Source organism: Stenella coeruleoalba (assembly GCF_951394435.1).
Source record: "Stenella coeruleoalba genome assembly, chromosome: 16".
In the NCBI taxonomy this organism is placed as follows: Eukaryota; Metazoa; Chordata; class Mammalia; order Artiodactyla; family Delphinidae; genus Stenella; species Stenella coeruleoalba.
The window spans coordinates 457,708-468,185 of NC_137162.1; the positions used below are offsets into that span (position 1 = coordinate 457,708).

The 10,478-nt window shown below is 60.5% G+C and overlaps 1 protein-coding gene across 1 annotated transcript; it reads left to right on the forward strand.

Annotated features, from left to right (window-relative positions):
• Window positions 1-1,291: 1,291 nt before the first annotated feature.
• On the forward strand, window positions 1,292-5,430 carry CALY (calcyon neuron specific vesicular protein). The gene is made up of 5 exons (XM_079900065.1): window positions 1,292-1,637; window positions 2,563-2,679; window positions 3,292-3,405; window positions 4,404-4,769; window positions 5,137-5,430. The coding sequence occupies exons 1-4, from the start codon at window positions 1,515-1,517 to the stop codon at window positions 4,734-4,736; spliced, it is 687 nt and encodes a 228-aa protein (XP_079756191.1). The 5' UTR covers window positions 1,292-1,514; the 3' UTR covers window positions 4,737-4,769; window positions 5,137-5,430.
• The last annotated feature ends 5,048 nt before the right edge of the window (window positions 5,431-10,478 follow it).

The following is a 10,478-nucleotide window of genomic DNA, read 5'->3' on the forward strand; positions in this document are numbered from 1 at the left end:
CCTCTATAAATCACCATCATTTATAGAACTGATAATAAAGGGCCTTGTATCTCCCTTTCTTTTTTTTTTTTTTTTTTGGCTGTGCCGCGCAGCTTGTGGGATCTTAGTTCCCAGACCAGGGACTGAACTGGGCCCTCGACAGTGAAAGCATGAAGTCCTAACCACTGGACCACCAGGGAATTCCAATAGATTTTTTAAAATAGTAAACAAATGTTGAACCTTACCAGATACTTTTTCAGCTACTATTGAAATTGATGAGATCATTTTTCTTCTTTATTCTGTTCATATGGTGAAAATAATGATTGCTTTCAGATGTGAAATTTCCAGAATACACCCAGCCTTTTAATATCTTGCTAGATTCCACATGCCTGCATTTTATCTGGGGCCTTGGCACTGGTGTTGGTGGGTAGCATGGCCTGCGAGGTCTTCTGTCTCGTTGTCCTTGCCGAGTTCTGAGATAGAGGTCGTGCTGGCTTCACAAGCTGGGGTGTGCTCCCGTGTTCTTTCCTCTGGATGAGTTTTGTATGAAATTTGCATGATTTCCTCCTTAAATGATTGGTAGAATCCAGGGGTGATGCTGCCTGGGCCTGGAGTTCTTTGTTGGAAGATTTTAACAAGAGATTTAATTTCTTAGTGGACATGGGACCATTTCTTTCTCCTTTTGATTGACTGCGTATATTTTGTGTTTCTGTTTTTTCAGTTTCAAGTCATTTGCTGTGTTCCTTTTCTCTTATCAGTCAGCCTAGAAGTGAAACCATCTTGACCTCCCCCAGGAAGCTTTGCGCTCCTCCAAGCCATGCAGGTCCCTCCCACCTCCTGCCTGCCCCCCACTCCTGTTCTTGTCAGGGCGTTCCAGCTCCCCAGATGGTCCAGTCCATGTACACCATTACTACCACGCTCTGTGCAGTTAGCTCTTGGATTCATTCACCAGCATCCTCTTTCTGTAGCTCTTTGTTACTTCCTGCATCTCCAGTAGGGTTGCCAGATAAAACATAGGACACCCAGTTAAATTTGAATTTCAGATAGACAATACTTTTTAGTATAAATATGTTCCTGTATTGCATATTACATGGATATATCATAAAAAGCAAAAGCATCCGTTGCTTATCTGAAATTCAGATTTAACCTGGCGTACCGTACTGGCCACCCTACTCTCCAGGCTTCTATCTGGGATTGTTTTCTGTTGGTTGCTGCCCTTAGAATATCTCCTGGAGCAGGTGGGCCAGTGGAAGACTCTGCCAGGCAGTCACCAGTCAGAGGCACTCTCGCCTGCACGGCTGTGGGGGCCAAAGGGAGTCCAGGGGGCAGGAAGGGACTAGAATCCTGCGGCTGGACTCACCCGGTTTGTCCTGGGGAGGTTGGCCTGGCCACCCACGGCCCAACCCACCTCTGGCGTGAGGAGCATAAGGGCCAGCCTGGGGCCCTCTCACTCCAGAGCCAGCTGGTGTGGACATCTGTTATGTGGCCAGTGACCCTGTGTCTGCCTCTGGACAGGACGAGGACTGCCATCCACCATGGTGAAGCTGAACTGCAGCTTCTCGGGGAAGACAGGCTCCGGGGACGGGGCTACCATGGACAGCGTCCCTCTGATCAGTCCCCTGGATGTCAGCCAGCTACAGCCTGCGTTCTCCGACCAGGTGAGGGGCCTGGGCCAGCGTGGAGGCCTGTGTCATCCTGCCCTGGAAACACACGGGCGTTAGCAAGGTGGCTTTAGGTGTGGCCTCCTCTAAGGGGCAGCTGAGCAAGTGGAGGAAGGGCCAGGCTGAGCCTGCTGTGTGCCCCGATCGGCTCCCCCTGCCACCCAGAACTGCCCTTTCCTCATCTGCAAACCAGGGTAAACTGGCCACAGGTGGTGGTGAGGATTCACATGCTCTCACAGACAGTGCCCAGCTTGCCTGCGGTCCAGCAGGGGCTCAGCAGCAAAAACTACCCCCTTCCTCTGCTGGGCGTGCTCTTTCTTGGATTGCAGCCTGAGATGAGGTCCTTGGGCAAGGGGTGGGTGCAGGGGGAGCTCTCAGAAGGGACCTGTAAGAAGCAGAGCTCAGCTCAGGCACAGCCCTGCCTGACCCCACCGGAGCTCTGGAGAGTGAATGGCACGCAGAGTTGTCCCAGCCTGAGGCCCCCGTCAGCCATTGGCGAGGGCAGGGGGCACGTCCCAGCATTGCTCCCATGAGCCGAGGGCAGTTCTCCAGCGATCTGTGTGGGCTTCGACCATGCCTGCTACCGTTCTGGACCTGGTTCCCAAAGGGAAGGCTCAGTGGTGGGCTTCCTGGAGGAGGGGACCAAGCTGTGGTACCCTGGAAGAGGAAGCTTCTGGCAGGGACAGCTAGCGTCCTCAGAGCCGAAGGCAGCCAGCAGACGTAGGGGCTCTTTCCATCATCTGGCCAGGCCCTGGGCTGCCACGGCCCTGGCCGACTTCCAGTGTCCCCCTCCCTTGGTGTCAGCTGGTAGCCACTAGAGCCCTGCCACTAGCACCCACACCACTGCGGGCAGCTGCCCCCTGCCCCCTTTCCCTCCCAGCCCCCCTAGTTCAGGGTCCTCCTGCATCATTTCTTCCCACAGGTTGTCATTAAGACACAGACGGAATACCAGCTGTCCTCCGCGGACCAGCCGACAAAGTTCTCCGACCTAGAGGCCCAGAAGCTGGGCGGCGGCCACCCAGAGGATGCACGTAGCAGGGTAACCCAACCCTCCCCGCCAATTCCATGGGGAGTCAGGGCAGGGGAGGTGGAGAGGCAGCTGCAAGCTGTGGGAACCCAGGCTCTGGACTGGGTGGGCTGGGGGCCCTTGGTCAGGGCCCTGCTCTCAGTAGAGCTGGACAGGGAATCACCCCATCAGAGGTAGGGCTCTGCCGGCCTCCCTGCTGCTGCTGTAACGTGGGGTGCGGGCAGCCGCCGCCCTCGGAGGAGCCCCTGGCAGGAGACACAGTGCCTGCTTGCGCCCTGCACCCTTTCCCACGTGGGTCGTTCGTCTCTTCCTCGGTGACTCGCGATTTCCCGTAGACGATGGAGGCTCACTTTTCCTGCTGTGTCTCTGGCAAATGTGTTTTCCCTTCCTTTTCTAGCTCTTCAGCTTACTAATGGTGGCTTTTTTTATAACTTTTAGGGTACCATTTCTAAAGCCTTTCATTTCTCAGTAGTAACTCTGCCCCTTTCCCCTTTCCCCATCCTTTCTGAGAGGCCGGTGAGCCCTGGGCTGTGTGCGCGATGGGCGCCGGCCCTGAGGTTCGCGGCCCGGGCCCTGCACTGCCTCACCACCCCACCTCTCCTCTCCGCACCTGCCCACCCCCAGATGCCCACAGGGCGGATGATCGCCTTCACCATGGCGCTCATGGGCTGCCTCCTGATCATGTATAAGGCCATCTGGTATGACCAGTTCAGCTGCCCCGACGGCTTCCTGCTTCGGGTAAGGCCGGTGGACAGGGCACCGGGGCTGGGAAGGGCAGTCGCGCCCTGCAGGCAGAGTGCCAGGGAGGGTCCCAGGGGGGTGTCCTGTGGAAGGACGGGGTGCCTCCCCTCCTCTCCCCCAAGCTACCCCCAGGAGGGTTGGTCTGGGGTGTTCCCAGCTCTATGGGAACGTGACCTGCAAAGGCCCTCAAGCCCCGTCACCTTCCAGGTATATTCAAGTCCTATCTTTAGAAAAATTAAAAGAAAAGGTGTTTTAGCGAGAGGTTTTCTCTTCTTGTAATTTAAAAAGTAAAGCATAAGGAAGGAGGTCCAGGTGGAGGGAAGCCTCCCTCACTTGTATGTGGTGTGTTTCTATGTCACAGGATGTTGACGTTTTCTGTATGCTTGGAAAGTGTTCCCCCATCCTTGTTTCTTTTCTCGCAGCTTTGCTTATGGTGACTTTTACCATTTTCAGTGTATTTTTTCAAGACTCTAAGTTTTCAGTAGATAAATCGTCCCCCTTTCCCCGTGATTTCCGAGAGGGGAGCGCTCCCCCCACAGAGGCCACGAGCCCCCACTGTACTTCCAGGGGTGCACCGGGCTGCTAACGGCCCTCACTCACTGGGATTCCCTCGGGGGCCCGCGGGGTGGGGGCGGGCCGCGGGGCACTCGCCGAGCCCCCTCCCCTTCACTCAGGAGGAGGCCATGGCCACCGGCCACCGGTGCGTTCGGAGAAGGGCTGGCTCTCTGCGGAGCCTCCAGGTCTGAATTGCAGGCCTACCCCTGATGGCTTGAAATTACGGCAGAAATCAGTGTATTTAGGGGCACTGTCTACAGTATGACCGAACTGCTCAAAAGCAGAGGTGACCGCCCGCCCGCGGGTGGCCCACGGACGTGGCTCCCGCATCGCGGCTGATGCCACTGAGAAAAAATGCACCCCGTTTTGCACACCCGAGCCCAGGGGCGCGGCCGCCACACCTCCCCCCACCCCCGCCCCTGACCGGCCCCCTTCCGCAGCACAAGATCTGCACCCCGCTGACCCTGGAGATGTACTACACCGAGCTGGACCCTGAGCACCACCGCAGCCTCCTGGCGGCCATCGGGGCCTACCCAGTGGGCCGCAAGCACGGCACGGAGACCCCGTGGTTGTCCGCGAGCTACCACGCCTTCAAGGAGGCGCCCAAGGCGCACAAGGCGCCCGCCCGCGCGGCCATGGCGGCGGTCACCGAGCCCTCGAGGAAACCCTCGGGGAAGCCCTCGGGGAAGCCCTCGGGGGAGGCCTCGGCGCCAGGAGAGAAGGAGGCGGCACAGAAGGTGGAGGGGAGCGCGCCGCCCCCAGCCCCCCAGTGATGGCCTCTGGCCTCCGGGTCGCAGCCCGTCCGGGTAGGTGGGACCCTCCTCCCTATCCGCCCCACCACCCCCGGGAGGGGCAGGGCGCCGGCCCGGTCGGCCGGAGGCTCACTCAGGGGTGCTGTCCGCCCTGGCGACCCCTGTGACCGCGTGAGGGTCTCGGGCAGGGAGCAGGCACGAGGGCGTGGGCAGGGCAGGATGGGGGATGGGGGGCGTGGGCAAGGCGCGGGGGTCGGGGACCGGAGCGTGGGGGGGCGGGGTCAGGCTGGGGGCGGGGTCAGGCGAACTGGAGGCGGGAGGGCGGAGTTCAGCCTCATTTCTTCGCACGCAGGTGGGCGGTGTGGTCGTGCGCCCGCCCCAACTTGCCCGGCCTCACCCCTCCTCCCCTCTGTCTTCGCAGCGTCCCACGCCGGCACCTGTGACCGCCCTCGCCCGACGCTCGCCGCTCTGTGGTCGCTGTGGTCGCCGTGGTCGTGCCCCTGCTCCCAGGCCCCCTCGCTGACGCCCCCCGCCCCGTGAGCCTCTAGCTCTGTCGCTTTTCTCTGAGTAAAGATTCACCTCCACCTGGATCTCGCGCTTCTCCTGAGCATCCTCGGCTCTCCGGCCTTTTTCCTGACCCCCCAACCCCATTCGGGCGAGGGCCCGAATTCTGTCCCCCGTTGCCCAGCTCTTCTCAAGCTTTAAAGCTCAATTTAAAAGCATTTATTAACCTAGTAACCTTTGTGTATGTCTTCACTTATTCTTTAATTAATACGCCATTAATTTATACATTTACTCTCTCTAAACTGTTAAAGACATTTCCCAGAAGTGACAACTTCATTAATTAGATTCCCTATGGCTCTCAGACCCCAGGAGCCCTCTGAGCATCTAACAGCGCGGACCCCACCCGCCTGACACCGCGAGGTCGGAGTCAGATCTTAAACTGAAATTCTCTCACCTCCTGGAACTAAAACCCAGGATTGCTGAGATGAAATTTAAGCCATTTCAAATTAAAACGAGTTGCCTGTGCCGCATCCTCTTAAGACTTCCCCTGGTTTTCAGTAGCGAACAGCAGGAACTGATGCTGCTGGTACCACTTCTGGGCGAACCTAAGCCTAGACGGGCAGTAGGAGCAGGGCTCCACCCTCCCCGCGCCGTGTGCGGGGTCCCGCGGACCACCTCGCCGCACCAGGACAGGCTCCTGGGACGGACCCAGACCAAGAGGGCCGTGGCTTCTGGCCAGTGTCAGGGTGTGGGCTGGGGCTCGGCTCTGGGTGGCCTGCCCAGCCCCCTGCGGTAGCCCCGGCCCCGCAGCGTGACCCACAGTGCAGACCCTGCAGTAGAACAGGCGAGCAAAGACTCTTTCCCCCGCCCTGCGGCCTGCGATGTGGTGACCCTTCCAGGGTTCCCTCTGCACACAGGTGCACACACTCACGTGCACACATACGGTCGTGCCTCGGTACCACGGGGATTGGTTCCAGGACACCCCACAGATATCCAAGTGTGTGGATACCAAAATCCAGGGATGCTCGAGTCCCTTATATAAAATGGTGTAATATTTGCACATAACCTACGTACATCCTCCCATGTACGATAAATCATCTCTAGATTACTCAGAATACCTAATACCATGTAAATGCTGTGTGAAAAGTTTCTGGCTTGGCAAATTCAACTTTTGCTCTTTGGAAAGTTCTGGAATTTTTTTTTTTAATATTTCTGATTGGCAATTGGTTGAATCCTCGTATGCGGAGCCTGAGGGTACACAGTCACGTGTACACAGGCACACGCACACATGCCAACACACGCGTGCACACATACTCCCACCACCCCCCTCCCAGGTGTCTGGTGATGCAGCCCCCTCCCCACACACGCGTGCACACACATGTTCTTCTGGGGTGAAGACCCTTCCCCAGCTGGGGCGGTGGGCGGAGGCCCGCAGAGGTAGCGGCTGTCCTGGGGTGTTGGACTGGGATGGGGACTCCTGGCTTGTGTTTTGAGTGGACTCCCCTCAGAAGCGGCCTCCACCCGCCTGGCTGTGGCTGTGCCCCCAGATGGGACGCCCCGCCTCAGGGTCCCTGCCATTCACCTAGGAGCTGGGAATTGGAGGGCGGGGGACCTAGGCCAGAGAAGAGAGTCAGCCGCGGTCCGACCACGGGGGGCTGCGCAGTCTCTTGGGACCAGACCCCTGAAAACTCAGTTTCCTCGTCTGTAAAATGGGGACCCAGGCAAGCTGGCGCCTGTGGGGGTGCTGGGACAGGGCCGCTCTCACGAATGTGGGTTCCCTCGCTCCGGAACAAGGCTCTCTGTGCCCCTGGGGTCACCCAGGCTCCGCTGGGCAGCGCCAACATCAACCCGCTCCCAGGGTGCCTTCTGCAACCCGCCCCACCAAGGGCATCCTGCTGAGGGACCCCTCACCCCACTGCTGCCACCTTCATGGCAACCCCGTCACCTGCGTGGGCCCCTTACAGCAACACGCAGCTCCGCCGTCTCCTTGGCCAAAGAGACTCTCAACTACACTGGACCCCAAGACCTCTGGAGATGCTTCTCAGCAAGGCGGTTGGGACCTGCCCTCACACTCCGTCCCAGCTGGGCCTGGTGCCCCCCGGCTCCGCCCACGTCTCCCCTCTAGGGAGGACCTCTGGGGAGAGCGCCTGGCTCATGGCCTCGACCCAGTGCTCAGGACGCCCAGCGCAGGTACAGGACAGCCCTCTGCTGACCTGGGCGCTGCACCCCCACCCTGTCCCCTTGGGGGAGGATCCTGGAGAGGGCAGCTCTGGCCCAGCCCCACCGTCCATGGTAAGGCTCACCTGACCCGCAGGGCAGAGCCCAGCCAGGTGGAGGGTCAGTGGAGGGGCCTAGGAAGTCCTGGGGATGTCGGGGGGTCCTAAAAGGCCCTGGAGGGTCGTATGGGGCCCTGGGGACAGTCCATTCAGAGCTTCAGGTCACCCCTGCTGAATCCAGGCCTGAGCTGGGACGGGGGTCAGCAGGGTGTGGCAGCCTCATCCTGGAGGCCTTCCTCTCCTGTCTCATGGGAAACTGCGGGGCTGAAATGGGGGCTGCTGCAGAGGCCCCGTGGGGTGGCTACCAGCGGGTGGCGCGCCAGGATGCAGGGTCGGCCTCGGACAGCTGCCGGAGCACCTGGTGACCAGCAGCCTTGTGAGGGGGCTCCCAGCACTGGTTAGAGCCTCAGCCCCTCCCTGGGGTTCACAGGCCCCAGCCTGCCTGAGGCCACCCCACTGAGAACCAGTCCAGGACCCAGCAGAGGAGCTTCCTGGGGCGTCTACAGGGCGTGGGCTCCCAGGTCCACGGAGCCTGCACCTGCATCCTCAGCTGTCCGGGGTGGTGAGTTGGGGTTCTGTCCTGGGGCAGACAGCGGAGGTTGCGCACTCAGGGGCCTCTCCTCCTGCCCCCGCCGTGAAAGCCCTGGGTGCCCCCCAACCACCGACCACTGGAGCGGGTGGCAAGGCCGAAGGGTCAGAGCAAGCAGTGTGACCCTGGGCAGCCCTGAGTCCAGGCTGCGGGGAGGTGGGCAGGCGTCCTGGCATTCTGGAGTGGCAGGCCTGGGTCCCACGGCCCTGGAGTGGGTGCTGGGGGCTGGCCAGCCTGGGGCCCCCCAGACCCTGGTCCCCGGCGGGCACTCTGGGGGGACCACTTCTCCAGGGCTAGCGCCGCCACTGCCTGGAGCTGCCCGGCCCCAGTGGGGGGATCTGCGCCGTACTGGGGGTGGCCAGGCCCCGAGAGCTGGAGCAGGGCTGTCTGAGGCAGGGCCTGCCTGCCGCGGGCACAGTGCAAGAGAGCCTTGGATTTCCCACGGCCTACGTTACAGATAACGGTCCCATAGAAAGGCTCGTTTAAACGTCTCCCCTTTCTTGTTGCACAAATGTGCTATTTCATGACAAAAAGTCCAGCCTTTTGAAGTGACAGACTGCCCTTCTTTTTGTCCCTCTCCCCATCTCTCGGCTGCACGGCTCGGTGCTACTGGGCAGGAATGCCAACGTCATCAGCGGTGTGCTCGAGCCAAGGGGCCGTGCGTGTGCATGTGTGTGGATGTGTGTGTGCGTGTGGATACGTGTGGGTGTGTGCATATGTGTGGGCGCGTGCTGATACATGTGGGTGCGTGCATACATGTGGGCGCGTGCTGATACATGTGGGTGTGTGTGGGCCTACATGTGGGCGTGTGCAGGTTACATGTGGGTACGTGTGCATACGTGTGGGCATGTGCGGATACATGTGGGTGCGTGCACACAGGTAGGCCTCTGTCCCCGGACCCAGGCACTGCCTCCCAGGGCTCCCTGTGCTGCCCCCAGGAGTCTGATCCCTAAAGGCTGACCAGTGCCCAGCTCTGTGCCCAGGGCTCCTGTGCTCTCTGGCACAGATACATTCTGGGCACTGAGTGGACCCTCGGCCTGGACAGGCGTGGCCAGTGTGGCCTGGGGTCGGCCTCTCTGTAACTGTGGTACCACCTGTGCGGTCCGAGAGGCAGTTTTGGCCTGGAGCAGGGGTGGGTGGACCCATGCTGAGACTCTGCTGGGGATGGAGGACCCAGTGGGGTCTGGGAGGGGGGCTGCTGGAAGGCAGCAGGAGCCCCCACTGTTCCAAGGCTCCTTCTCCATGTGAGACCCAGATGGTGCCCTTCCTTGGGCATCTCAGAGGCCAGGTGCTGGGACCCTCGGGTGGCTCTTGCTGCTAAGCACTGTGCCCTAAAACGTTCCGGCGCCCAAGCCACCCAGCAGGCTTTGGGGCTCACAGGACACTTCCCCCTTTGGCTGTGCCCGTCACCACGTCCTGGCCATGCTGCTTCCCCATCAGCCCCCAACCCTTAAATTTCCAGGGGAGCCCGGCCCCACGGGCATAGAGAGGCTGTGTCAGGGCCTGTCTCTGGGGCCCCCGAGGTCCGGGGCCTGCCTGGCGCCTTTGCTCATGCTGCCCCCTACCCAGAGCCTCCTCTTCTCTGTCTCTCACTCTGCAGGTCAGTCTCCTCTGGAGGGGGAGCCTCTCTGTGCGATCCTGGCCCCAGGGCGGAGGCGACCAGTACAGCCTCTGTGCCAGCCTCCAGCAAGACACTCGTGTTATGATTTCGTTCAATTAACCCTTGTTAAGCGGAGCACAGGGTGCTGGATGGTGAGCCGGGTTCAACAACAGACCACAAGAGCCAATGAAACAGGCGAGTTTATTACTCGCAGGGGAGGTCAGGCAGGCAGGCAGCGCGAGCTTGCATCAGGGCCCACGGGGGCAGTGCTTTGGGGTCCCTGCGCTGGGCCGGATTGGTCAATTCAAACCACAAGAGTGGGGTTTCGGTCCACCCTGGGGGTCTCATCTCAGGGGCGCCAGGGGAAGGCAGGCCAGGGAGGGAGGGCGCTGTGGCTCACCGGGCTGCTGGGAAGGCCCCTCAGGAGGCTGCACCGGCCTGTGACTCTTGGGCTGCTGTCCGCGGCCTGCACTTGCTGACTGCAAGGCTGCCAGCCAAATGAAGTGTCTGCAGGGCCACTATACCACGCAGGGGCTTAGCTAAGCTCTCGCCAGCACAGCACCTGGCCGCGGGCCGGGGGCTCCCCGAGGAGGGCCAGGAACTTCTGCCAGCTGCTCATCTACAGATCAGTAAACTGAGGCCCAGGACAGAGCCCCAGGGCCACTGTGCACCTCCGACGTCCTGCCCTGGTGCGTAGGGACCTCTGGGGACACCGGCCAGAGTCCTGCTCCCCTGGGGGCACAGAGTGATGGGAGCCACACCGCTCAGCCAGGACTCTCAGGTGGCCCGGCTAT

Coding starts and splice junctions, on each gene's coding strand:
- CALY (XM_079900065.1), top strand. CDS start 1,515: ATGGTGAAGCTGAACTGCAGCTTCTCGGGGAAGACAGGCTCCGGGGAC. Junction 2,680..3,291: donor CAGAGGATGCACGTAGCAGG/GTAACCCAACCC, acceptor GCCCACCCCCAG/ATGCCCACAGGGCGGATGAT. Junction 3,406..4,403: donor CCGACGGCTTCCTGCTTCGG/GTAAGGCCGGTG, acceptor CCCCTTCCGCAG/CACAAGATCTGCACCCCGCT.